Source organism: Hylobates moloch, unplaced genomic scaffold, assembly GCF_009828535.3.
Source record: "Hylobates moloch isolate HMO894 unplaced genomic scaffold, HMol_V3 SCAFFOLD_12, whole genome shotgun sequence".
NCBI lineage: Eukaryota > Metazoa > Chordata > Mammalia > Primates > Hylobatidae > Hylobates > Hylobates moloch.
Window position 1 is genome coordinate 50,017,984 of NW_026652287.1, and position 27,221 is coordinate 50,045,204.

At 50.3% G+C, this 27,221-nt stretch overlaps 1 protein-coding gene across 1 annotated transcript in view; it reads right to left on the reverse strand.

The window, feature by feature from the left end:
- The window catches only part of CPAMD8 (C3 and PZP like alpha-2-macroglobulin domain containing 8), a 133,978-nt gene that overhangs the window by 86,514 nt on the left and 20,243 nt on the right, over positions 1-27,221 (reverse strand). The window contains exons 8-14 of the mRNA XM_032170053.2: positions 26,870-26,983; positions 24,866-24,950; positions 22,980-23,088; positions 19,670-19,897; positions 15,980-16,150; positions 12,211-12,339; positions 1,421-1,610 (exon numbers count right to left, since the gene is read on the reverse strand). Of these exons, the coding sequence (XP_032025944.1) occupies positions 1,421-1,610; positions 12,211-12,339; positions 15,980-16,150; positions 19,670-19,897; positions 22,980-23,088; positions 24,866-24,950; positions 26,870-26,983 (1,026 nt within the window). The remainder of the gene's footprint in view (positions 1-1,420; positions 1,611-12,210; positions 12,340-15,979; positions 16,151-19,669; positions 19,898-22,979; positions 23,089-24,865; positions 24,951-26,869; positions 26,984-27,221) is intronic.

Sequence of the window (27,221 nt, forward strand, 5' to 3'; positions counted from 1 at the left end):
CCCTCTATTCATCAACCATCCATCATCCACCCATCCAACCATCCACCCATCCCTCTATTTATCATCCATCATCCACCCACCCACCCACTATCCATCCGTTTATCCATCCATCATCCACCCATCCGTCCACCACCCAATCATCTATCCATCATTCTCCTGTCCTTTTAACCCATTATCCATCCATCCGTCCATCCTTCTGTCCATCCGTCTATTCATCCATACATCTATTCATCCAACCATCCATCTGTCCATTCATCCATCCATCTGTCCATCCATTCATCTGTCCATCCATCCATCCATCCATCCACCCATCTTTCAGTCCATCCATCTATCCATCTGTCCATTAATCCACCCATTTATCTATCATCCATCCATCCGTCTATTCATCCATCCATCCATCCTTCTGTCCATACATCTATCTGTCCATTCATCCATCCATCCATCCATCTCTCTGTCCATTCATCCATCCATCCACCTATCCATCCATCCATCCATCTTTCCATCCACTGTTCTATCAGTCCATCCATCCGTCCATCCATCCATTCATCCATCTTTCTATCTGTCCATCCATCCATCAATCCATCCTTCCATCATCTATAGGGCTATTGGCATCTACGGGATGGAGGCCAGGGATGCTGCTCAACATCCTACAGTGCCTCCACCACAGAAAATGATCTTGCCCAAATGTTGATAGTGCCAAGGTTGAGAAACCTGGCCTTAGCCTGAGAGACCTGCCTGTCTATCTATTTATCCACCCATCATTCTATCTATCTACCTACCTATCTCAGTGATTCTCACCTGGGAGTGACCCTGTCCCCTGGGGATAGTGGCAATATCTGGAGACTTTTTAGGTCATCATACTGTGGAAAGCTGGTACTACTGGCATCTGGTGGGGAGAGACCAGGGATGCTGCTCAGCACCCTACAGTGCACAGGACCCCTCCCACTCAGGAGTGATTCACCCCCTTATATGTCTATAGCGCTCAAGTCGGGGACCCTGTATTGGGAAGAAGGGCTTTGAAGAGGAGGGGACTAAGGAAGTCCTCTGGGAGGAGGGCCTTATGAGAAGCACATGGTGTCAAAAAGAGAGAAGAGAAGAGGACTGATAGGCAGAACCACCTGGGCGAAGAAGCAACAGCACAATGTGGGCCAGGGCAAGAGCCCAGTCTGTGGCTGGCTTGTCCCTGTCCCCTGCAGACACAGAGTGAGAAGAGGCTGGGGCCTAGACCCTCTCCACTTCCAGCAGCTGATCACTGCCTTCCTGGATCCAGTCTGGTATTATTAAGGATGTGTCCCCTCTGCCCCAAGGCAGACTCCCCTCTCTGCTAGGTCTTGCCTTGTCCCTCCTTGCAGGAGCACCCATGTGAGTCTCAACGTTTCAGAAGGAAGAACAGGAATCTTCTCCCTATTTCCCGGCTCACCTGTCTCAGAAAGGTGGGTTAAACGAATCGGTTTCTCCAGGGCAGGGGCAGCCCGCTTGCTTCGCTGCAGGGTGATGTGGGCAGGCTGCTGGCCTGATAGCACAATATTGCCCCGCGCAGCCACCTCATAGTACAGGGTAAAGTTGCAGGGACATGTAGACTTCACAGAAAAATAGGTTTCTTCTCCAACCTATGGAAGACACGCAGCATGGGGGGCTCTGCCTTGAACCAACGTTGCAGCCCACCACAGGAAGACGGCCACTCTGGGGCCAGAGGGAGGTTGGGATGGCTGAGGGAATGGAGTGCCCAGCATCCAGTCCTGGCCCCTAGTTTTTTGTTTTCTTTTTTAAGACAGTGTTTCACTCTTGTCACCCAGGCTGGCATGCAATGGTGAGATCTCAGCTCGCTGCAACCTCCGCCTCCTGGGTTCAAGTGATTCTCCTGCCTCAGCCTCCTGGGTAGCTATTACAGGCACTCGCCACCATGCCCGTATATTTTTTGTATTTTTAGTAGAAACGGAGTTTCACCATGTTGGCCAGGCTGGTCTCGAACTCCTGACCTCGTGATCCAACCACCTCGGCCTCCCAAAGTGCTGGGATTACAGATGTGAGCCACTGCACCCGGCCAGTGGCCCCTAGTTCTGTATACGGCCTGAGGCTCACCGCCTTGCAGAATTGTGGTACAGATGAAATGTGATGATGGTGTGAAAGCCCTCAGGTGTCATGCAGTAAAGAATTGAACCTGGGCCAAAGAGACGGCTGGCCTTTGCCCATAGCTCCTGGGAGGTGATTTAAGCTCTTCAAATGTCCTGCCTGATAAGAGCATCTTTTTCTACTTGGGGTCTTGGGTCACACCAGGTAGTAATAAATGATTTCTGGAGGAGGCCTTGGGCCATGCAGCATCAGATCCACCTGGGAAATGAGATTAGTCATGGAGGCAGGTGGTCATCTATGTCTATGTGACTGAGCCCCTGTGAAAACTCTGGACACCAGGCCGGGTGTGGCGGCTCATGCCTGTAATCCCAGTGCTATGGGAGGCCGAGGCAGGAGGATCGCTTGAGGCCAGGGGTTTGAGACCAGACTGGGCAACATGACAAGATCCCATCTCTATTTAAAAAAAAAAAAAAAGAAAGAAAGAAACATAACTCTGGACACCAAGGTTCCGGGGAGCTTCCCTAGTTGGCAGTACACCATGCATGCTGTCCCACATCTCTGGTGGGAAAATAACACTGTCCCTGACTCTATGCAGACAGAACAAGTAAGTTCATGTTAAGAATTCTTCCGGACTCCGCATCATCGGCCTCTTGTCTTCGCTGATTTTCATGTGCATTGTTTAGCGTAATAAATTGTAACCGTAAATATAACAGCTTTTAGTGAGTTCTGTTAATTCTTCTAGAGAATTAAAGAAACTGCAGTAGTGTGAGGACCCTCAAACTCTGCAATTGGTGTCAGAAGAAAGAGTTGTCTTAAGAACTGTTTACAGCCAGGCGCAGTGGCTCACGCCTGTAATCCCAGCACTTTGAGGGGCTGAGGCGGACAGATCGCTCAAGTCCAGAAGTTAGAGAGCAGCCTGGGAAACATAGCGAGACCCCCATCTCTACAAAAAGCACACACAAAAAAAATTGGCTGGGCATGGTGGCACATGCCTGTAGTCCCAGCTACTCAGGGGGCTGAGGTGGGAGGGTCACTTGAGCCTAGGAAGTCAAGGCTGCAGTGAGCCATGATCGCACCACTGCACTCCAGCCTGGGTAACAGAGTGAGACCCTGTCTCCAGAAAAAAATAAAAATAAAATACTGTTTCCTAACTTTGAACGTGCTAATTCCACCAATGGGCTGGGCCTTCTCTTAGGATATGAATTCAATGAGTTGGGTCCTATCACAGTCCCCAAGTTCCCAGAGGGGAAAACTGGAAACTGAGGCCTTGGTTCTTTGCCCAATGTCAATGAGTGTAAGGCAGGATTCAAACTCAGGGGAGCTGATGCTAAGGCCCCACACTGAACCCCGAAGCTGCCATTATTCTGATATCAGGAAAGCTAAGGCCTCCCAGGTCCTAAGATCTCCCTAGGGGGTTGGCATGTGGCCACGTCCAACACTTTGCCCTAGGAATCCCGCCTCTGTTCCATGTTTTGCAATCTGTGACTGTCCCCAAATGTTGGGATCACCCTGAAAGCCCAGAAGAGGGATATCTGGAGTAGGGGAAGAGTGACATTCTTGCTGTGGAAGCTTGGGCAAATCATTTCACCTCTCTGAGCCTCAGTTTCCCCATCTGTAAAATAAGGCTGTTATCTCCTGCACAGAGGGTCCTGAGGCTCCAACGAGATGATGTGTGTGTCATGCTCAACATCGTACAACGCACACTGTAGGTGGCTAATAAGTGTCATTCTGGCCAGGTGCCATGGCTCACACCTATAATCCCAGTACTTTGGTAGGCTGAGGTGGGTGGATAACTTGAGCCCAGGAGCTTGAGACCAGCCTGGGCAACAAAGTGAGATCCCGTCTCTACAAAAAATCAAAAAACTCTGGCCAGGCGCAGTGGCTCACACCTTGTAATCTCAGCACATCGAGAGGCCGAGGCGAGAGGATCGCTTGAGTCTAGGAGTTCAAGACCCGCCACAGCAACATGGTGAAACCCCATCTCTACAAAAATACAAAAATTAGGTGGATGTGGTGGTGGGTGCCTGTGGTCTCAGCTACTCGGGAGGCTAAGGCGGAAGGACCATTTAAGCCAAGGAGGTCAGTGTGCAGTGAGCCATGATCACGCCACTGCACTCTAGCTTGGGCAACAGAGTGAGATCCTGTCTCAATCAACCAATCAATACTTTTTAATTAAAAAAATAAATAAATAGTAAGAAAAATAAATGTCATTCTACCTCCCCCTAAAGGAAGAATCTGCCTGTTTAAGAAGCTGGGCCTAAGGGACTCCCACAGCCAAATTTGGAAAATTTGAACAGCAAAAAGAAGAATGTCAGCTGAGTGTGGTGGCTCATGCCTGTAATCCTAACACTTTGGGAGGCTGAGGCAGGCGGATTGCTTGAGTTCAGGAGTTCGAGACCAGCCTGAACAACATGGCGAAACTCCATCTCTACAAAAAATATTAAAAAATAGCTGGGTGTGGTGGCACAAGCCTATAGTCCCAGCTATCTGGGGGTGCTGAGGCAGGAGAATCACTTGAGCACAGGAGGTCAAGGCTGCAGTAAGCCATGACTGTGCCACCACCCTCCAGCCTCGGGTGCTATGGTGGCTATGTCCCCACCCAAATCTCATCTTGAATTGTAGCTCCCATAATTCCCATGTGTTGTGGGAGGGACCCAGTGGGAGATAATTGAATCATGGGGACAGTTTCCCTAATACAGTTCTCGTGGTAGAGAATAAGTCTTGTGAGATCTGATAATTTTATAAGGGGTTTCCCTTTTCACTTGGTTCCCATTCTCTCTTGTCTGCCACCATGTAAGACGTAGCTTTCACCTTCTGCCATGATTGTAAGGCCTCCCCAGCCACGTGGAACTGTAAGTCCACTAAACCTCTTTTTCTGGCTGGGCATGGTGGCTCACGTCTGTAATCCCAGTACTTTGGGAGGCCAAGGGAAACGGATCACCTAAGGTCAGGAGTTCAACACCAGCCTCCCCAACATGGTGAAAGCGCATCTCTACAAAAATACAAAAATTAGCCAGGCACAATGGCAGGTGCCTGTAATCCCAGCTCAGGAGGCTGAGGCAGGAGAACTGCTGGAACCCGGGAGGCAGAGGTTCCAGTGAGTTGAGATTGCACCATTGCACTCCAGCCTGGGTGACAGAGCGAGACTCCATCTCAAAATAAATAAATAAATAAATAAATAAGTAACAATAAACCTATTTTTCTTTATCAATTCCCAGTCTTGGGTATGTCTTTATCAGCAGCATGAAAATGGACTAACATACTGGGTGACAGAGCAAGACCCTGTCTCAAAAATAAATTAATTAATTAAAAACAAAGAAAGGAAAAAGAAGGGTGTCAAGGTCGTGAAAGACAAGCAAAGAATAAAATTTTCAGATTGGAGGAGACCAAGGAGACGTGATGACTAAATGTGACATGGGACCCTAAAGGTGATCCCGAACCAGAAAACAAGGCCATGAGTGGGAAAACTTGGGGAAATCCAAATAAAATCTGGAGTCTGGTTAACACTGATGTCCAGTGTTTATTCTTAGCTATGATAAATGGATCACAGTCTTGTAAGATGTTAGCATTAGGGGAAGCCTATCAAAATCTCAATGGCCTTTTCTGCAGAAATGGAACTGATCTTAAAATTTATATGAAAACACAAAGGACTCAGGAATCTTGAAAAAGAAGAATAACGTTGGAGGACTCACACTTCCTAATTTCAAAACTTACTACAAATCTACAGTAATCAAGACAGTGTAGTACCAGCATAAGGAGAGACATAGAAACCAATGGGATAGAAGTGAGAGCCCTGAAATGAATCCAGACAGCTAAGGGCAACTGATTTGAAATAAGGGTGCCAAGACCATTCAATGGGGAAAGAATAGTCTTTTTAACAAACAGTGCTGAGACAACTGAATAGAGTGAAGTTGGTCTGTGGGTGGTGGCTTACACCTGCAATCTCAACACTTTAGGAAGCTGAGGTGGGAGGATCACTTGAGCCCAGGAGGTTGAGCTGCAGTGAGCTATGATCACACTACTGCACTTCAGCCTGGGTGACAGAGCAAGGTCCTATCTCAAAAAAAAAAAAAAAAAGAGAGAGAGAGAGAAAATGAATTTGGATCCCTACCTCACACCATATAAAAAAATTAACTCAAAACAGAGCTGAAACTATAAAACTTTTTTTTTTTTTTGAGACGGAGTCTCGCTCTGTCGCCCAGGCTAGAGTGCAGTGGCGCAATCTCGGCTCACTGCAAGCTCCGCCTCCCGGGTTCATGCCATTCTCCTGCCTCAGCCTCTCCGAGTAGCTGGGACTACAGGCGCCCGCCACCACGCCCGGCTAATTTTTTTTGTATTTTTAGTAGAGACGGGGTTTCATCGTGGTCTCGATCTCCTGACCTCGTGATCCGCCCGCCTCGGCCTCCCAAAGTGCTGGGATTACAAGCGTGAGCCACTGCGCCTGGCCAAAACTCTTAAAAGAAAACACAGAGATAAATCATGACCTTGGGTTTGGCAATAGTTTCTTTGAGATGTGGCACCAGAAGTACAAGCAGCAAAAGAAAAAGAGAAATTGGATTTCATCAAAATTAAAATTTTTTGTTGCACTAATGGACATTGTCGGGAAAGTGAAAAGATAACCCATAGTATAGGAGAAAATGTCTGCAAATTACACATCTGATGAGGGCTAGTACCCAGAATTTAGAAAGAACTTTCATGACTCAACAAAGATAAACAACCCAATTATTAACAGTAGTGGGACTGGGTGTGGTGGTTACATCTGTCATCTCAACACTTTGGGAGGCTGAGGCAGAGAAGATCACTTGAGGCCAGGAGTTCAAGACCAGCCTGGGCAACATAGTGAAACCCCTAAAAACCAAGTACATACACACGGGTGAGCATGCACACACACTCACACAAATGCACATGCACACTCATGTGTAGTCACACATGTGTGATACAATCTTGCAGTCACACATGCGTGCAAACAAACACTAAATGTAAATTACATTTTTAGGGTACCCGTTGAAAATCTGAATATTGCCTATGAATTAGACAATATAATTCAGTGAACGTAATTTTCTTAGGTGTGACCTAAGAAAATGGCCTTGAGGTCAGGTAAAATAATCCCTTTTTTTACGTATACATTATGGTCAAATATTTAAGAGTGAAGCACTATCATGTCTGTAACTTGCTTTCAAATGCTGCAACCAAAAAATGTGTAGAGAAATGGGTGGATGGGTGAATTGGTAGATGGATGGATGGATGAAGGGAGGGACAGAGGGAGAATGGATGGAGGGGGAGTGGATGAATGGATGGATGAAGGGTGCATGTATGTATGGATGGATGAAGGGTGGATGAATGGATGAAGGGTGGATGGATGGATGGATGGATGGATGGATGGATGGATGGATGGTAGATAAATAGGTAAGTGTAGTGGGTGGATGGATGGGTGGAGGAAGGAAAGAAAGGAGGAAAAGAAGGAGGGAGAGAAGGTGGATGAATGGATGAAGGGCGGATAGATGGATGGATGGATGGATGGATGGATGGATGGATGGATGGAGGGATGGATGGATAGTGGGTGGGTGGATGATGACTGGGAAGGAAAAAGGAAGAAGAAAGAAGAGAGTAGATGGATGATGGATGGATGAAGGGAGGCACAGAGGGAGGGTGGATGGATGGATGAATGAAGGGTGGATGGATGGAGGGAAGATGAGTGGATAAAGGTTAGTAGGTGGATGGATGGGTGGAGGAAGGGAGGAAGGAAAAAGGGAGGGAGGAAGGGTGAATGAATGGAGGGAGAGAGGACGGATGGATGGAGGGATGAAGAGAGGGACAGATGGAGGGATGGAGGGTGGATGGAGGGATGAATGAAAGGATATAAGCAAAGTATTAATTTATAAATCTAGGTGAAGGTATTATGGTTGTTTATTATATTAACATTTTCAATTTCACTCTGAATTTATAAATGTCCCCCTTATAAGAAGACACCCAAACAAAAGTCTCCTTCTGCTTGAGATCTTGGGGGAAGAAAGGAGAGCACAAACCTTTCTCCTCTTTACTAAATTTATGGCATCAAAACAACCTTAAAAGATTGGAGTGACAGCCCCCATTCACCAAGCAAAACAGGTTCAGAAGGGTGGGTGCCGAGACGTGGGGAGTGGAGCCCCCCAGATCCCCCTGCCGGGGCCCTGGCGCTAGAAGAAGAGGAAGAGGTCCCTGCACTGTGCCCAGCCTGGCCCCAGCATGAACTCATCTTCCCTCCATGCCCTGAGGTTGTGCCCGGGCCCCTCACGGCAGTTTGGTGGGAAGGAGGAGCTGGGGTTTGCTGAGCCACCTCAAACAGGATTGAGATGTCACCCAGGGAGCAAAATCTGAGTGACAGAGCCAGGTCTCCCCCTAATCAGAACAACGGTCTGGCCAGCTGAGAACACAAGGTTCCTTCCTGCCCCCTGAAGAGGAGGCCAGCGCCAGCGTCCCCGCCCTGCACCACTGGTTTAATGGAATTACAACAAGAACAGTGTGCTCAGCCAAGCTGGGCATGATCCTGTCTGACTTCTCATTCTCACAACCTCTGCAAAGGGCTGTTAATCCCAGGAAACAGGCAGCCTTGGCGCCACGATTCCTCCAAGCTGAACCCTAGGGGCCTCGATGTGATCAGAAAAGGAGTGTGAGAGGTTTATGGGCTGGTAGGGCCCTGGGAGCTGTGATGGCAACTGGTTTCCATTAGGGGTGACATTTCTGCCAAGGCTGGGGTTATAGCTTGAGCCAGAGGCTCTGCTGGGATTGCGGCCAGGATGCAAACAGCCCAGCCAGTGAGCCTGCCACCAGTCCACGGAGTTAACAGAGGGGTGATGTATCTTAAATACAGATGTGTATGGCCAGGCGCGGTGGCTCACGCCTGTAATCCCAACACTTTGGGAGGCCGAAGAGGGTGGATCACCTGAGGCCAGGAGTTCGAGACCACCCTGGTCAACATGGTGAAACCCTGTCTCTACAAAAATACAAAAATAGTTAGCCGGGCAGGGTGGCAGGTGCCTGTAATCCCAGCTACTCAGGAGGCTGAAGCAGGAGAAGTGCCTGAACCCAGGAAATGGAGGTTGCAGTGAGCCGAGATTGTGCCACTGCACTCCAGCCTGGGAGACAGAGACTCTGTCAAAAAAAAATACATATACATATATATATATATATATATATGTATAAGTGGGTATGTAGATGTCTATGAACACACATGTACACAGCATATACATATATATGCACATATATACAGTTGACCCTTGAGAAATACAGGTTTGAACTGCCCATGTCACTGATGTGTGGATTTTCTTCCACCTCTGCCCAAGCAAGACAGCAGGACCCCCCTCCTCTTCCTCCTCCCCCTCAGCCTACTGAACGTGAAGACGACAAGGAAGAAGACCTTTACAATGATCCATTTCCACGTCATGAACAGTCAAGATATTTTCTCTTCTTTATGATTTTTTTTTTTACCTGCGCCTGCCAGCGTACCTTATGATTTTCTTAAAAATGTTTTCCTTCTTCTAGCTTACATTATTGTAAGAATACAGTATATCATACATAGAAAGTACAAAATCTGTGTTGATTGACTCTGGTTAATAGTCAGCTATAGATAAAGTTTAGTTAAGTTTAGTTTTCAGACAGGGTCTCACTCTGTCACCCAGGCTGGTGTACTGTGGCACGATCATGGCTCACTGCAGTCCCAATCTCCCAGGCTCAAGCGATCCTCCTGCCTCAGCCTCTTGAGTAGTTGGGACTACAGGCATGCACCACCACATCCGGCTGGGGTTTTTTTGTTTTTGTTTTTGTTTTGATAAAGATGAGATTTCACCATGTTGCCCAGGCTGGTCTCAAACTCCTGGGCTCAAGCAATCCTCCTGCCTCAGCCTCCCAAAGTGCTGAGATGACAGGTGTGAGCCACCACGCCTGGTCAGGAACTCTACTTTTTGTTCAAGGTTTTTATAAACTTACGACTGCTCTTAAAAAATTAAGTCTATTAATTACCATCCTGGCTAACACAGTGAAACCCCGTCTCTACTAAAAATACAAAAAATTAGCCGGGCGAGGTGGCAGGCGCCTGTAGTCCCAGCTACGCGGGAGGCTGAGGCAGGAGAATGGCGGAACCCCGGGCGGTGGAGCCTGCAGTGAGCTGAGATCGCGCCACTGCACTCCAGCCTGGGTGAAAGAGCGAGACTCCGTCTCAAAAAAAAAAAAAAAAAAAAATTAAGTCTATTAATTAAAAGAAAAATACACACACATACATCTTATATAATCAGAATTGCAAAATAATAGACCCAGGAAAAATGAATGGCAGACATGGCTCTAAGTTTACCTTGTCTCTGCACTCAGTATGTCTGTGTGGAGAAACTCCCAGGGCCTCCGCACTAAGGGAAGGTTCAAGGCAGTGGGGAGGCAGGGCGCGGTGGCTCACGCTTGTAATCCCAGCACTTTGGGAGGCCGAGGCGGGCGGATCACGAGGTCAGGAGATCGAGACCACGGTGAAACCCCGTCTCTACTAAAAATACAAAAAAATTAGCCAGGCGTGGTGGCGGGCGCCTGTAGTCCCAGCTACTTGGAGAGGCTGAGGCAGGAGAATGGCGTGAACCCGGGAGGTGGAGCTTGCAGTGAGCCGAGATTGTGCCACTGCACTCCGGCCTGGGCAACAGAGCAAGACTCTGTCTCAAAAAAAAAAAAGAAGGTAGTGGGGAATCCAGCCCCATAGCAGCAGCTCTATGTCAGGTCTGGGTGCAGTGGTGCCCTGGGGCAGAGTGGTGATCATTGTCAGCCCTGGGCCACAGCCTAAATGTCCGTAACAAATAAATAGCAATGGGCCAGGCATGGTGGCTCACACCTGTAATCCCAGCATTTTGGGAGGCCAAGGTGGGCAGATCACTTGAGGTCAGAAGTTCAAGACCAGCCTGGCCAACATGGTGAAACCCCGTCTCTACTAGAATACCAAGATTAGCCAGGCATTGTGGTGGGCACCTGTAATCCCAGCTACTCCAGAGGCTGAGGCAGGAGAATCACTTGAACCCTGGAGACGGAGGTTGCAGTGAGCTGAGATCGCAACACTGCACTCCAGCCTGGGTGACAGAGTGAGACTCCATCTCAAAAACAAAACAAAAAAAAAAGAAAAGAAAAGAAACAAATAGTAATGCACGCATGCATTCTGCAGAATTCTCCCCTTGCTGGGGAGATAAGGGATCCCTGTGTCAGCTGTAGTATTAGGTCCCTTAGAGCAGGGGTCCCGAACCCCCAGGGCCATGGACAAGTACTGATTCATGGCCTGTTAGGAACCAGGTCACACAGCAGGAGGTGAGTGGTAGGCCGGCAATCGAAACTTCATCTGTATTTACAGCCGCTCACCATCACTCATATTACCATGTGAGCTCCGCCTCCTGTCAGATCAGCAGTGGCAGCATTAGATTCTCTCAGGAGTGTGAACCCTATTGTGAACTGCGCTTGCACGGGATTTAGGTTGCATGGTCCTAATGAGAATCTAATGCCTGATGATCTGTCACTGTCTCCCACCACCCCCAGATGGGACTGTCTAGTTGCAGGAAAAGAAGCTCAGGGCTCCCACTGATTCTACATGATGGTGAGTTGTATCATTGTTTCATTATGTATTGCAATGTCATAATAATAGAAATAAAGTGCAATATAAACATAATGTCCTTGAACCACCCTGAAACCATCCCCCACACCTGTGCCCCGGTCTGTGGAAAAATTGTCTTCCGCAAAACCAATCCTTGGTGCCAATAAGGCTGGCTACTGCTGCCTTAGAGGCTCACTCATGCTGCATCTTTTTTGAGGAGTCTTGCTTTGTTACCCAGGCTGAAGTGCAGTGGTGTGATCTCAGCTCACTGCAACCTCCGCCTCCCATGTTCAAGCAATTCTCCTGCCTCAGCCTCCCAAGTAGCTGGGATTACAGGCACGCACCACCACGCTCAGCTAATTTTTGTATTTTTAGTAGAGATGGGGTTTCACCATGTTGGCCACGCTGGTCTCGAAATCCTAACCTCTAGTGATCTGCCCGCCTCAGCCTCCCAAAGTGCTGGGATGACAGGCACAAGCCACAGCACCCGGCTCATGCTGCTTTTGGATCCCACATGGCCCAGGAAGGGCAGCACCTGAAAATCTTACCTGCAGTGGGTGGGAGGGTGGCTGCAGCTGCAGGTAGCACTGGCTGGGGGAGTACCAGCTGCCAAGAGAGAGGTAGCTGGGCAGGTACTGAGCCCCCACGGGCTTCCCGTTCAGTGCCATCACCTTGGTCTGAGAAGAGAAGACGCTTGGGTCAACACCCAAGTACCGAGAGCAGAAAGGGGGTCTTGGGGATTCTTCTGCCTCCTCTGCCCAGAAGAAACACCCTCTCATGCTCCATATCCCTTTGGGGAACCCCCTCCCCATTCCTCAGGGAGTAGTAGCCAGTTGTCCAGCCCATTCTTCCTAGCACCAAGAAGCAAGTGTCCAGCTGGGCACAGTGACTCACACCTGTAATCACAGCACTTCGGGAGGCGAAGGCAGGTGGATCACCTGAGGCCAGGAGTTCGAGACCAGCCTGGCCAACATGGAGAAATCCCGTCTCTACTAAAAAAATACAAAAATTAGCCAGGAGTAGTGGCACACGCCTGTAATCCCAGCTACTCAGGAAGCTGAGGCACAAGAATTGCTTGAACCCAGGAGGCAGAGGCTGCAGTGAGCCGAGATCATCCCACTGCACTCCAGCCTGGCAACAGAGCAAGACTCCGTCTCAAAAAAAAAAAAAAGAAGCAAGCGTCCAAGATTGGTCAAAGGGTAGTGGGAGTCAGGCACAGTGGGTGCATACCTATAATCTCAGCATTTGGGGAGGTGGAGGTGGGAGGATCACTTGGGCCCAGGAGTTCAAGACCAGCCTGGGCAACTTAGCAAGATCCAGTCTCTACAAAAAATTTGTGCCTGGAGACTCAGCTACTAGGGGAGGCTGAGGCAGGAGGATCACTTGAGTCCAGGAGTTCAAAGCTGCAATTAGCTATGATCACACCATTGCACTCCAGCCTGGACGACAGAGCTAGATCATATCTCTGAAATAATTTTAAAAAGAAGTTGAGCCAGGCGCGGTGGCTCACACCTGTAATCCCAGCACTTTGGGAGGCCAAGGTGGGCAGATCATGAGGTCAGGAGATCGAGACTATCCTGGCCAACATGGTGAAACCCTGTCTCTACTAAAATACAAAAAATTAGCCGGGCATGGTGGCCAGCAACTGTAGTCCCAGCTACTTGGGAGGCTGAGGCAGGGGAATCACTTGAACCTGGGAGGCAGAGGTTGCAGTGAGCTGGAATCACGCCATTGCATTCCGATCTGGGCAACAAGAGCAAAACTCCGTCGCAAAAAAAAAAAAAAAAAAAAAAAAAGTTGGCCTGCCTCTGTCTCTGGCTCCTGGGAAGTAGGTAGATTCTAAATAGGGTATAAACAGGCCACACCAGAAAGGCCAGTTGTGTGATTAGATGGCTGGGCTTTGAGCCACAGGATATCAGCCCATCTCCAGGGAAGGGAGAGGGCAGGAGATTGAGATCAGTCCCATGGCCAGTGGTTTAATCAATCATGCAGATGAAATGAGGTCCCCACAAAAAACTTTGGACACCAAAGCTCAGGCGAGCTTTCCTGCTTAGCAATGCTCAGCTTGTGGGGATGATATATCCTGGTTCTGTGCAGAGAACACACAAAGCTTCCAATCTGGGAATTGCCCAGAACTCGCCCTATGCATCTCTCTCTTTGGTTCGTTCTAATTTGTGTGATTTTGCAATGGTAAAGCTGTAATTAAAAGGTGGTGGGGTAGTGGAATTTGCAGCCAGTGGGTGGGAAGCACAGGTGGCCCAGGAACCCCTGGACTTGCAGCTGATGTCAGAATTCAGGGTAGTCTTGTGGAGAGGGCCGTGCCCACCACCTGTGAAGTGTGGCCCAGCTCCGGGTAGCTGGTGTCAGAAGTCACTGCAATCTCCCACCTGGTAGGGGATGGGCAGGGCAGATCTCTGGTTCCTCAAGGAGTCTGAGAGATGCCAGGCTGTGGTCACTCTCTTAAAACAGGACAGTGGGCCGGGTACGGTGGCTCACACCTGCAATCCCAGCACTTTGGGAGGCCGAGGCAGGTGGATTACCTGAGGTCAGGAGTTCAAGACCAGCCTGACCAATATGGTGAAACCCCATCTCTACTAGAAATACAAAAATTAGCTGGGCGTGGTGGGGGGCGCCTGTAATCCCAGCTACTCAGGAGGCTGAGGCAGGATAATCGCTTGAACCTGGAAGGCAGAGGTTGTAGTGAGCCGAGATTGCACCACTGCACTCCAGCTTGGGTGACAGAGCAAGACTCTGTGTCAAAAAAAAAAACAAAAAAAAACAGAACAGTGGCCCAGGTGACCAAACAGCTGTGCTGTGTGTTGAGCAGCAGATCCAACACAAGAAAGTGTGAACACATCTGGCTGTGAATGTTGAGTAGCAAAGGCAGTGGCTTCAGTGGTTAAAACCTTTAGGACATGGTGCCCACAGAGGACAAAGTGACCACAGTGTCTTCAGTTCCCATCTACGTATTTACTCTCTACAGGGCCACCAGGTCCACTGCTAGTTCCCAAAGCCAAGGGCTGGGACACCCTCTCCAATCCCTCCTGTTCTTCCCTCCCCCTCCCCTGATGACGGGACACCAAGGCCTTCCGGATCTACTTCCTCAAGAGCTCCAGTTTGGAGATCTCTCTGTCCTCACCTCCTGTCTGCCTGCCTGGGCCCGCCCTGAGCCACCCCCCGCTAAAGACTCTGGAGTGATCACTGGGTATCGAAAATCAGATCAGGCCAGACATGGCAGCTCATGACCTATAATCCCTATGCTTTGGGAGGCTGAGGTGGAAGGATGGCTCTAGGCCAGGAGTTTGAGACCAGCCTGGGCAACATAGCAAGACCCCATCTCTACAGAAAAAATTATTATTTATTTATTTGCTTGTTTGTTTGTTTTTGAGATGGAGTCTCACTCTGTTGCCTAGGCTGGGGTGCAGTGGCGTGATCTCGGCTCGCTGCAGCTTCCGCCTCCCAGGTTCAAGCAATTCTCCTGCCTCAGTCTCCCAAGTGGCTGCCAAAACACCTGGCTAATTTTTGTATTTTTAGTAGAGACGGGGTTTTGCCATGTTGGCCAGGCTGGTCTCGAACTCCTGACCTCAGGTGATCCGCCCACCTCGGCCTCCCAACGTGCTGGGATTACAGGCATGAGCCACTGCGCCCAGCCTCTACGGAAAATTTTAAAAATTAGCTGGGTGTGGTGCTAATTACAGGCATGCACCTGTAATCTCAGGTACTTGGGAGGCTGACTCGGGAGGATCACTTTAGCCCAGCAGTTCGAGGCTGTAGTGAGCTATGATGGTGCCACTGCACTGCAGCCTGGGCAACAGAGTGAGACCCTGTCTCTTCAAAAAAAAAAAAATCAGATTACTCTTTCACCTGACACTGCCTTCCACTGAGCACCCCTGTGAGGTGGTGGAAACCACCATTGGCTCTCTCCCCAGTCTCTTTCCAAAATGGCTCAATGTGGTTGAGCACTTGTGAGACTTTGATTACAGTATAATCACGGTCTGCCTCTGAACCTCCACCCATGCTGTTCCATCCGCCCAGAAGCAGCCTGGCTGACTTCCCCATGGTCAGGAGTCCATTTGGAGAGATCTCCTCGGACAAGACTCCTTTGGCACAACTGGTCCAGGCACCCTTATCTCTCTTTGACCTCCCACCCGATCCCAGGATGGCTGTGTTGTCCATCCCACTGTCTAGTGGAATGTGTACTCCTGGAGGGCTGGGATGGGCTCCAGGCCCACTGATCAGGTGCCTGCACCCAGCCTGGGGGAGGCCCCAAGTCCATACCTGCTGGCTGAATAACAAGGGTCCGCGGGACTCACCCACCTCCAGCCACACATGCTGGGCTGACGTGGGGATGGAGGGGATTTCAAACCCCACTAGTCCACCCTGGGACACAACTTCACTGGTGTAGATGTTATCCTTCGGTGTCAGCTCTGCCTTAATCTGGACTGTCACCCCCTCAGCTGGGCTGCCATCGGGGTAGGATAGCTCCACCTAGAAAAGGTCACCCAAGACACAACAGAGTTAAGACAGCCATGATCCCCAAACTGATCTGCAGAATCAATGCAATCTCCACTGGAATCCCAGCAGGCTTCTTTGTAGAAATTGACAAACTGCTCCTGAAATTCACAGGGCATTGCAACGAGTCCCAAATAGCAAAAACAATCCTTAAGGGGAACAAAAAAGGACTCACAGGTCCAGGAGCGGTGGCATGTGCCTGTGGTCCCAGCCACTCAAGAGGCTTCCAAGGCAGACATGGAAGCTGGGCGCAGTGGCTCACACCTATAATCCCACATGAGGCCAGGAGTTCCAGACCAGCCTGGGTAACATAGTGAGACCTCACTACAAAAAACTTAAAAATTTCAGGTGTGGTGGCATGCGCCTATAGCCCCAACTATTCAGGAGGCTGAGGTGGGAGGATCACTTGAGTCTGGGAGGCTGCAGAGAGCTATGATGGTGCTACTGCACTCCAGCCTGAGTGACTGAATGAGACCCTGTCTCTTAAGAAATAAAAGTTTCAAATAAAGTTGCATCCCTACCTCACACCATATACACAAACTCAAATGGATCACAGACCTAAATGTAACAGCTAAAGCTATAACATTCTTAGAAGAAACATAAGGGTAGACCTTCATGCCCTTGGATTTGGCAAAGATGTCATGAAGTACAAATTACATGTGCTGGTCATTAGTCTGATGCCATACCAGGGTATGGACAGTTCAGTGTGACACTTAAACCTCACCCATTCAGACTGGTTGGAGAGCCAGTTAGAATGAGGCAGACATGGATGTTTTAAAAGGAGCATAGATTGTAGCCTCTGAAGAACCCTAAAACAGCCCTCAGCTGTGCAGGTATTTGGTGATGGAGTGAATCAGGATTCAGCCCACATGATAATCATTAACCACTCCCTTTTTTTTTTTTTTTTTTTTTTTTGAGAGACAGAGTCTTGCTCTGTTGCCCAGGCTGGAGTGAAGTGGCCCGATCATAGCTCACTGCTGCCTCTACCTCCTGGGCTCAGGCAATTCTCCTGTCTCATCCTCCTGATAGCTGGGACCACAGGTGTACAATACCATGCCTGGCTAATTTTTAAAAAAATTTGTAGAGCTGGGGTCTTGCTCTATTGCCCAGGCTGGTCTCAAACTCCCGGTCTCAAGCAATCCTCCCACCTTGGTCTCCCAAAGTGTAAGCCACCAACGCCTGGCCTATTTCTTTTTATTTTTTGTAGAGACTGGATCTCACTATGTTGCCCAGGCTGGTCTCACACTTTTGGCCTCAAATGGTCCTCTTGCCTTGGCCTCCCAAAGCACTGGGACTATAGGCATGAGCCACCATGCCCAGCCTAACCACTCCTTTCTTGAATGCAGATGGTAGGTATTTTCTGTCATATGTGAAATGCTCTGTACCAAATTTGCAGCCTTAAACCTCTTCTTCATTCACATTCTGACCCTGCACAAGGTACTTTAGTTTCTACTCAAGCTGGGGCCCTCAAAGCCAGGGACACAGAAGATGTGTCTGTGCATGGGATAGAGGTGGCTCCAACACTAGCATGGAGAAGAGAAAGGAGGTTCTGAAGCAGAGCAAGAAGGTCAGGACTCAGTGTGAGGACAGCCAGCCAGCATCACTCATGGACGGCAAAAGGGAACTGGGTGCAGGCAGACACAGGGCCAGGGGTGTGGCCTACTTTCCCCTTGCGTGACACTGGGCTCTGTTGGCCTTGCCCCACTCCTGCTGCTGCAACTGGGGTGAAGATGCCCCAGGTTTGTTTTTGTTTTCAGTTTTTTGTGGGGTTTTGTTTGTTTGTTTGTTTTTATTTGAGACGGAGTCTCACTCTGTCTCCTAGGCTGGAGTGCAGTGGTGTGATCTTGGCTCACTGCAACCTCCGCCTCCCACATTCAAGCAATTGTCATGCCTCAGCCTCCTGAGTCACTGGGATTACAGGTGTCCACCATCATGTCTGGCTAATTTTTGTATTTTTAGTAGAGACAGTATTTCACCATGTTCGCCAGGTTGGTCTTGAAGTCCTGACCTCAGGTCATCTGCCCACCTGGGCCTCCCAAAGTGCTGGGATTATAGTCATGAGCCACCGTGCCCAGCCTACCCCAGTTTAACAGTTAAAATAAGAATAATGACTGGGTGTAGTGGCTCACATCTGCAATCCCAGCAGTTTGGGGGTCTGAGGCAGGAGAACTGCTTGAGCCCAGGAGTTCAAGACCAGTCTGGCCAACACAGCAAGATCTCATCTCTACAAAAAATTAAAAAATTGGCCAGGCGCGGTGGCTCATGCTTGCAATCTCAGCACTCTGGGAGGCTGAGGCAGGTGGATCACCTGAGGTCAGGTGTTCAAGACCAGCCTGGCCTACATGGTGAAACCCTATCTCTACTAAAAATACAAAAATTAGTGGGGTATGGTGGTGCATGCCTGTAATCCCAGCTACTCTGGAGGCTGAGGCAGGAAAATCGCTTGAACCCAGGAGGCAGAGGTTGCAATTAGCCGAGATTGTGCCACTGCACTCCAGCCTGGGCGACAGAGCGAGACTCTGTCTCAAAATAAATAAATACATAAAAATTTAAAAATAAAAAAATTTGCTGGGTGTGGTGGATCATGCCTGCAGTCCCAGCTACCCAGGATGCTGAGGCAGGCGGATTGCTTGAGTCCAGGATGTCGAGGCTGCAGTGAGCTACGATCTCACCACTGCACTCCAGCCTGGGCGACAGAGCAAAACCCTGTCTCTAAGAAGAAAACATATATAAGGATCACGACATCTGGACACCCCAAAATTTACTGTGCATAAGACTTGTGGGTGGGTGGCAGTGGGAGGGAGTGGGTGGGAGGCAGAGGCTCGTTCAAAATGTCACATGGGTCTGCACCCGTCAGTCTCAGGAACAGGAGGTCTGCCTCCGCAGGGCTCTCAACTTAGGTCCTCAGGGGATAAAATCAACCCAGTGAAGGGCCAGGAGTGATGGCTCACGCCTGTAACCCCAGCACTTTGGGAGGCCAAGGCAGGAAGTTCACTTGAGGCCAGGAGTTCGAGACCAGCCTGGCCAACATGGCAAAATCCCGTCTCTACTAAAAATACAAAAATTAACTGGGCTTGGTGGTATGTGCCTGTAATCCCAGCTACTCGGGAGGCTGAGGCAGGAGAATCACTTGAACCTGGGAGACAGAGGTTGCAGTGAGCCAAGATGGAGCCACTGTACTCCAGCCTGGGCGATGGAGTGTGACTGTCTCTCAAAAAAAAATGAACCCATTGAAGAAACAGGACTGCCTTAGAGGAGTTGCTTTAATAAATGGCTACTCAAATGTCTGTCCAAGTGGAATAGAGTAGATCATCCTTTCCCGTGGAGGAAAATGTCCCCTGCCCCTCACCTGGAACACAAGCCCTCTCCACTCTCCGCAAAGGTTATGTCAGGGGATCCGTTTTCAGCTGAGTCACCACTGCGGAGCTAGTGGCTAGTGGTGGTGGTTTCACAGTGGTCCTCGGATGGAATGCAGCACAGTCACCCCCAAGTTACCTTCCCCACATAGGCCAGGCCCGGCTTGAACTGCTTCCTCGTGTCCTTGGAGTACCGGATGTCCACTAGCTGCCTCTGCACGGGGGTGGAGTCATCGAACGCGACCTGCTGGCTCCCGTCCACACCAGTCACCATGGCCCAGATGCTGACCCTGCCCCGGAAGTGCTCGGGGACGTCCGCTGGGATCATGTCCCTCACGCAGATGTCGAAGTCCTGGGAGCCGAGGATCTGGAGGGAGGAAAAACGCAGCCCGTGCTCGCTCGGGGTTGGAGTGTCTTTGAGGGCTGTCCCTGAAACACACACCTGAGGTGCAAGACTCTTCAGCTGCTTGGAGGGCCAGGGGTCATTTGGTGGCATATGCAATCTATGCCACGGGACCGTGCAGAGGGTCCCTCACTGGATCTGGACATCATCCCAGGGAAGATGGATGTTGGCTCCATTGGGCAGAAGAGGAAAGAGGCTGGGCGCGGTGGCTCATGCCTGTAATCCCAGCACTTTGGGAGGCCATGGTGGGCAGATCACTTGAGGTCAGGAGTTCGATATCAGCCTAGCCAAAATGGCGAAACCCCATCTCTACTAAAAATACAAGAAATTAGCTGGGCATGGTGGCGGGCACCTGTAATCCCAGCTACTCGGGAGGCTGAGGCATGAGAATCACTTGAACCCAGGAGGCAGAGGTTGAGGTGAGCCTGAATTGTGCCACTGCACTCCAGCCTGGGTTAAGAAAAAAAAAAGAGGACAGAGATTCCCATGCTGACACAATCTCCCACAGCCCAGGCAACAGAGGGGGCATCTGAACCTGTTCAGCCCCACTCTGGGGCACCAGAACTCCCTCATTCAATTCCCATCTCAGGATCCCACCCTGGGACTTGGCAAATAATCCTTATTCAGAAAGCGCTGTGGAATAAATTACTCCGTAAATGAGAGAACTAAGACAAAGACCATCAGCTGGTAGCCTCCGAGGAGAATGGCTGGGATTCTCCAAGGTGCCAGTGTCAGGAATGGGAGAGGTGGGGGGTTATGGTTTTCAATCCATGGGAGAGAAGCCTCAGAGAGCAGAGAGATGGGCCAGGCATGGTGGCACACACCTGTAATCCCAGCACTTTGGGAGGCCAGCGGCAGCAGATCACTTGAGGTTAGGAGTTCAAGACCAGCCTGGCCAACATGGTAAAACCCTGTCTCTACTAAAAATACACAAATCATCCCAACATGGTGGCATATGCCTGTAATCCCAGCTACTTGGGAAGCTGAGGCAGGAGAATTGCCTGAATCCAGGAGGCAGAGGATGCAGTGATCCAAGATTGCGCCACTGCACTCCAGCCTGGGAGACAGAGCAAGACTCCATCTCAATAAATAAATTAATTAAATTAAAGATATCTCAGAGATAAGAGAGGGGAACCCATCGGAGCAGATGTGTCCCAGGTGGGAAAGGGACTAAGAAGGAGCTTTGGGTGAGAGGTGGGGAGGAGCCGGTGCTGAAAGGGTTCGTGTCAGGGCACCTACAGAGGGATGGGAATCTCCAAGAAGGTGGGTGTCTGTTGTACTGTAGCCCACTCACAACGTAACATTGTGCTGAAAGACCAAAAAAGGTTACAAAACTTTAAACATGTGGGAATGTAAAATAGTGCAAGCCACATTGACCATTTGGCAGTTCCTCAAAAGGTTACACATAGTGTTACTCTCTGACCTAGCAATTCCGCTCCTAGGCACGAACCCAAGAGAAACAAAAATGTAGGTCCACAGAAAAACTTGCACAGGGATGTTCATAGTAGCATGAGACATAATAGCCAAAAAGCAGAAACAACCCAAATGTCCACCAGTGGATGAAGAGATAAACACATTGTGGTCCATCTGTACCAGGGAATATGATGCAGCCATAAAAAAGGAATGAAGTGTTGATCATGCTATGATGTAGATGAACATCAACAACATGATGCTGAGTGAGAGAAGCCAGACACAAAAGGACATACAGTGTATGATTCATTCACAGAAATGTCCAGAACAGGCAAATCCACAGAGACAGAAAACAGATTAGTAATTGCCAGGGACTAGAGGAGGGAAATGAGGATTCTCTGCAAAAGGACATGAAGGATGTGGGGAAGGATGGTGGAACAATTCTAAAATTGGATAACAGCCATGGTTGCACAACTCTGCAACTATATGAAAACCATCAAGTTGTGGCCAGGTGCAGTGGCTCACGCCTGTAATCCCAGCACTTTGGGAGGCCAAGGTGGGCAGATCACGACGTCAGGAGATCGAGACCATCCTGGCTAATACAGTGAAACCCCGTCTCTACTAAAAAAAAAAAAAAAAAAAAAAAAAATTAGCCGGGCATTGTGGCGGACACCTGTAGTCCCAGCTACTGGGGAGGCTGAGGCAGGAGAATGGCGTGAACCCAGGAGGCGGAGCTTGCAGTGAGCCAAGATCGCGCCATTGCACTCCAGCCTGGGCAACAGAGCGAGACTCCATCTCAAAAAAAAGAAAAAAAAAGAAAACCATCAAGTTGTACACTCTATGTGGGTGAATTGTATGCTATGTGAATGATATCTCAATAAAATTGTTTATGTTTTTATTTTATTTTAGAGATGGGATCTCACTATGTTGCCCAGGCTGGCCTTGAACTCCTGAGCTCAAGAGATCTTCCTGCCTCTGTCTTCCAAATATTAAGCGCTGGGACTCCAGGCAATAAAATTAGTGTTTATTAGTGTTTTTTTGTTTTTTGTTTGTTTGTTTTTTGAGGTGGAGTCTCGCTCTGTCGCCCAGGCCATGTTGGCCAGGCTGGTCTCGAATTTCGAATTCATGGCCTCAAGTGATCTGCCCGCCTCGGCCTCCCAAAGTGCTGGGATTACAGGCGTGAGCCAACATGCCCGGCCAAATTGGTGTTTTTTTTAACTTTACATACAGTAACCTGCGAGGAAACATATCAAAATATCGATAGTGGTCGCGTCCACCTATTGGAGAACAAGTTATCTTTATTTTCTTCCTTTTTATATTTTCTAAAGTCTCTATATTCAGCCAGCAGGAATTTTATCATCAGAAAAATCCCTGCCATACAACTGTTTTAGAAAGTAAAACAGCGGTGGCTCACACCCATCATCCCAGCACTTCTGGGGGCAAAGGCGAGAGGATTGCTTGAGCCCAGGAGTTCAAGACCAGCCTGGGCAACATAGTGAGATCCTGTCTCCATTCAAAAAAATTTTAAAGGCAGTAAATAAAATAATAACAATAAAAGAAAGTAAAATAAAATGCGTGATCGTGGAGGTGAACCTGGGGGTTGGGTGAAGGGGTAGAAGGGGTCCCTGTTTCTCACCTTGGTTGTTCTGAGGACAGGGCGTCCCACCTCGTGGCTGTAGTACCCCACACCATTAACAGTCATGTTGATCGTTAAGGCACCAGCCACAGGTTTCCCAAAGGTATACCTGGGACAAAAGGATAAAGCATGCTCAATTTCACAGCCAAGATGGCAGGGAGGGCCCAGCCTCAGGAAGGCCAGGTTGGCATAGTGTGGCCACCAGTACAGTGACAGATGCAGCTCCCTCCACACCCTGCATCCTGTTGTGACAGCCGTCCCTGCAGCCTGGAGTCGGGACAGAAGATGCCAAGGCCTTCCGATCCTCTGCACCAAGCCTCCAGATGGACAGAAAAAGAGACCGAGGGTCAGAGAGGAACTCTGGAATTGAGAAGGCTAGGTTGGTGCCACCTGTGGAGCAGAGTAGTGCAGAGGCACGAGCTACTGTGGGTCCCTGAGAGGCACCTGAGCCTAAGCGCCCCATTAAGCTCAACTTTGAACCAAGGACCAAACTTCTCTGAGCCTCAGTTTCCTCACCCAGAGAACGGGACTCAAACTACCCTCTCAGGGGTGATGGTGAAACTTAAATGTCTGTATGTCACTCCTGATGCAGAGGGAATGCTGGTGGATGGGGAACAGGAGCAAAATGAGAGAGTGCAGGCTGGGCATGGTGGCTCATGCCAGTAATCCCAGCACTCTGGGAGGCCAAGGTGGGCAGATCACTTTAGGTCAGGAGTTCGAGACCAGCCTGGCCAACATGGTGAAACTCTGTCTCTACTAAAAGTACAAAAATTAGCTGGGTGTGGTGGCACATACTTGTGATCCCAGCTACTAGGGAGGCTGAGGCAAGAGAATCAATTGAGCCCGGGAGGCAGAGGTTGCAGCGAGCTGAGACTGTGTCACTGCACTCCAGCCTGGGTGACAGAGCAAGACTCCGTTTAAAAACAAGGATCAACCCCTCTCGGGTCAGCACGCTGGCTGGGGGTGCTGTTTGATGCCAGGGAGGCCTGCAGAGGCCGGGGAGCAGGCTTGGGGGATGGGGGAACACGGTGGGGTTGGGAGGGGACGCCCTGGGGAAGGGAGATGCTAGTGCAGGAGAGGCACACCCTGGAGGGTAGGGCATTCTTTGGGGAGGGGAGACCCTTGGGGAGGGAAGATCTTAGAGGGGAAGGGCAGGCCTTGAGGAAGGAATGCACAGCGGGAGAGGGGCATGCTTTGGAGAGACAGGGGTGTGCTCACAGGGGTGGGGACACCAGCATGGGAACAAAGACAGGCAGTGGGTAGAGTGCAAGAGACTCATGTGGCAGGGAGACACCCAGTACAAAGGAGGGAGGGAGTGGGGCACATGGCACCCTTGGGGGAGCAGGAAGGCCATGGTAGAAGTGTCTGCCTATAGGAGGAGGGGGAAGCCCAGTTGTGGGGGAGATGGAAGGGGAGGGCAGAGGAGGGGCCCAGGGGGGAGGGAGATGCTCTAGGGAGAGGGGTACACTCCAGGGAGGGGGCGCCCCCAGGGGAGGGGCATGGGAAAGGGTGATGCTCTAGTGGGTGGGCACAACCTGGGGAGGGGGCACCCACAGGGGAGGAACCCAGCGGGGAGGGAGATACTTTAGAGGGAGGGGGACACCCCAGGGAGGAGGCACCCACAAGGGAGAAGCCTGGGGGGGAGGGAGATACTATGGGGGAGGGGCACATCCTGGGGAGGAGGCGCCCACAGGGGAGTCACAGAAAAGGGAGATGCTCTAGGGGAGGGGCACACCCCAGGGAGGAGGGAACCAGGAAAGGAGGGGCACACCCATGTGGGAGGGAGGGAGGGAGGCAGCAGAGGGGAACGACCTTGAGGGAGCAGCGTGATGGTTGGGGAAGGAGAAGGGCCCCCGCAGTGTGCCCCAGGGGTCCCTCTTTCTCACCTGGCCCGAACAGTGCCTGTCTCACAGGCATCCAGGTCTCGGATATACCGGGGCGGGTCAATCAGGAGCTCGAACTTGGGCAACACTGAAGAAAGCAAGCAGAGAGGAGGGGCTGGCTTCTGTCCCTAAGGTGGACTCAGGAGCCCTGACACCGGTGCAAGGTGTCTGCAGGACCACAGCACCCGGCCACCACCGAGGTTGACACTGTACCCATCCACACCGCTTTGCTGAGCAGCCCTGGGGATTTTGCGGGCTGCATCTATTCCTAATCTTTGGGGGACTAGGACCCCGTTTTCCTCAAGGGGCCTCCTCCTGTCACTTTTAAACTACGTGCTTAGAGGGTGGCAGATTCCAGCCTATCCCAGGGTGGACACGAGGCCAGGAGGCTCCTCCCAGCCCCTGTGACCCTGGGAGCCAACAAGGGGCATCCCCAGGGTGACTGCAGTGGAGAGCTGATTTCTCCATTTGCTTCTGGACTCAGCCCTGGGAGTGTCAAGCCATCTTGTCACCAGGGGCGGAGGTGACACCCTGGAGCAGCCAGGAAAACCAGAAAGAATTGAGTCCTGAGAGAACTCTTGTAGGAGCCTAAGAATCTTTTCTTTCTTTCTTTTCTTTTCTTTTCTTTTTTTTTTTTGAGACAGATTGCCACTGTGTTTCCCAGGTTGGTGTGCAGTGGCACGATCTTGGCTCACTGCAACCTCCTCCTCCTGATTCAAGCAATTCTCCTGCCTCAGCCTCCCAAGTAGCTGGGACTGCAGGCACATGCCACCACGCCTGGCTAATTTTTGTATTTTTAGTAGAGGCGGGGTTTCACCATGTTGGCCAACCTGGTCTTGAATTCCTGACCTCTAGTGATCTACCCAACTTGGCCTCCCAAAGTGCTGGGATTACAGACATTAGCTGCCGTGCCCGGCCACCTTTTTTTTTTTTTCTGAGACAGGGTCTCACTTTGTCACTCAAACTGGAAAACAGTGGTGCAATCACAGTTCACTGCAGCCTTGATCTCCTGGGCTCAAGCAATCCTCCCGCCTCAGCTTCCCGAGTAGCAGGGACTCCAGGCACGTGCCACCATGTCCACATAATTGTTTGAAAGTTTTGTACAGACAGGGACTATGTTGTCCAGGCTGGTCTCAAACTCTTGGCCTCAAGTGATCCTCCCGCCTCGGCCTCCCAAAGTGTTGGGATTACAGGTGTGAGCCACCACCATGCCTGGCTTACAATACTTTTTTTCTATAAAAGGCAAGAGTGCACTTTGGGAGGCTTAGGCGGAAGGATTGCTTGAGGCCAGGAGTTTGAGACCAGCCTGGGCAACATGGCCAAACCCTATCTCTACTAATACAAAAATTAACCGGGTGTGGTGGCTCACACTTGTAGTCCCAGCAACTCAGGAGGCTGAGGAGGGAGGATCACTTGAACTTGGGAAATCAAGGCTTCAGTGAGCCAAGATCACACCACTGCACTCCAGCCTGGGTGACGGGCGTGAAACCCTGCCTAAAAAAAAAAAAAAAAAAAAAAAAGCAAGAGTGTAGGACCATCCCCAGAAACTACACCCAGCCATCACGAGCCCTCAGTAAATGGGGACTCATGTCATCCTCCACCTCTTCACTGCCATCTTCACCACTTTCTTTTCTTTTCTTTTCTTTTTTTTTTTTTTTTGAGACAGAGTCTCGCCCTATCGCCCAGGCTGGAGAGCAGTGGTGCGATCTTGGCTCACTGCAACCTCTGCCTCCCGGTTCAAGTGATTCTCCTGCCTCAGCCTGCCAAGCAGCTGGGACCACAGGCACACGCCACCACGCCTGGCTAATTTTTGTATTTTTAGTAGACACGAGCTTTCGCCATGCTGGCCAGGCTGGTCTCAAACTCCTGACCTCAAGTGATCCGCCCACCTGGGCCTCCAAAAGTGCTGGGATTACAGGCAAGAGCCCCTGCACCCAGCCTTCTTCACCAGTTTCTAAGGTTTCTCCCAGATCTGAAATCCCAAGACCCTGAGATTCTCCAACTTACCATACTTCTGAACTTCAAAAGACTTGTTGTACGCGTGGCCTTGCATTTCAACAAAAATGAACCATTCTCCCAACACAGGCTGGTCGGACAAGGGGAAACTCATGTTGGTGATGCCTGTGTGAAGAGAGACACCCCTTCGTGCCTGGGAAAGGGCTTTTTCAGAGAGCCACGGACACGGTGAGGAACGGGAAGAGGGAGCCAGGACCCTGCTGCTTCTCCTTCCCTGGGCAGCCCCCCAGGAGGACTGGAGACCGCAGAGAAGCTGGCGGGGTCTGTGCAGAGCAGGACCCTGCAGGATCAGGCCAGCAGAGCAGGTCTGAGACCCCAGCGGGCTTCGAAGGGATGCAGGAAG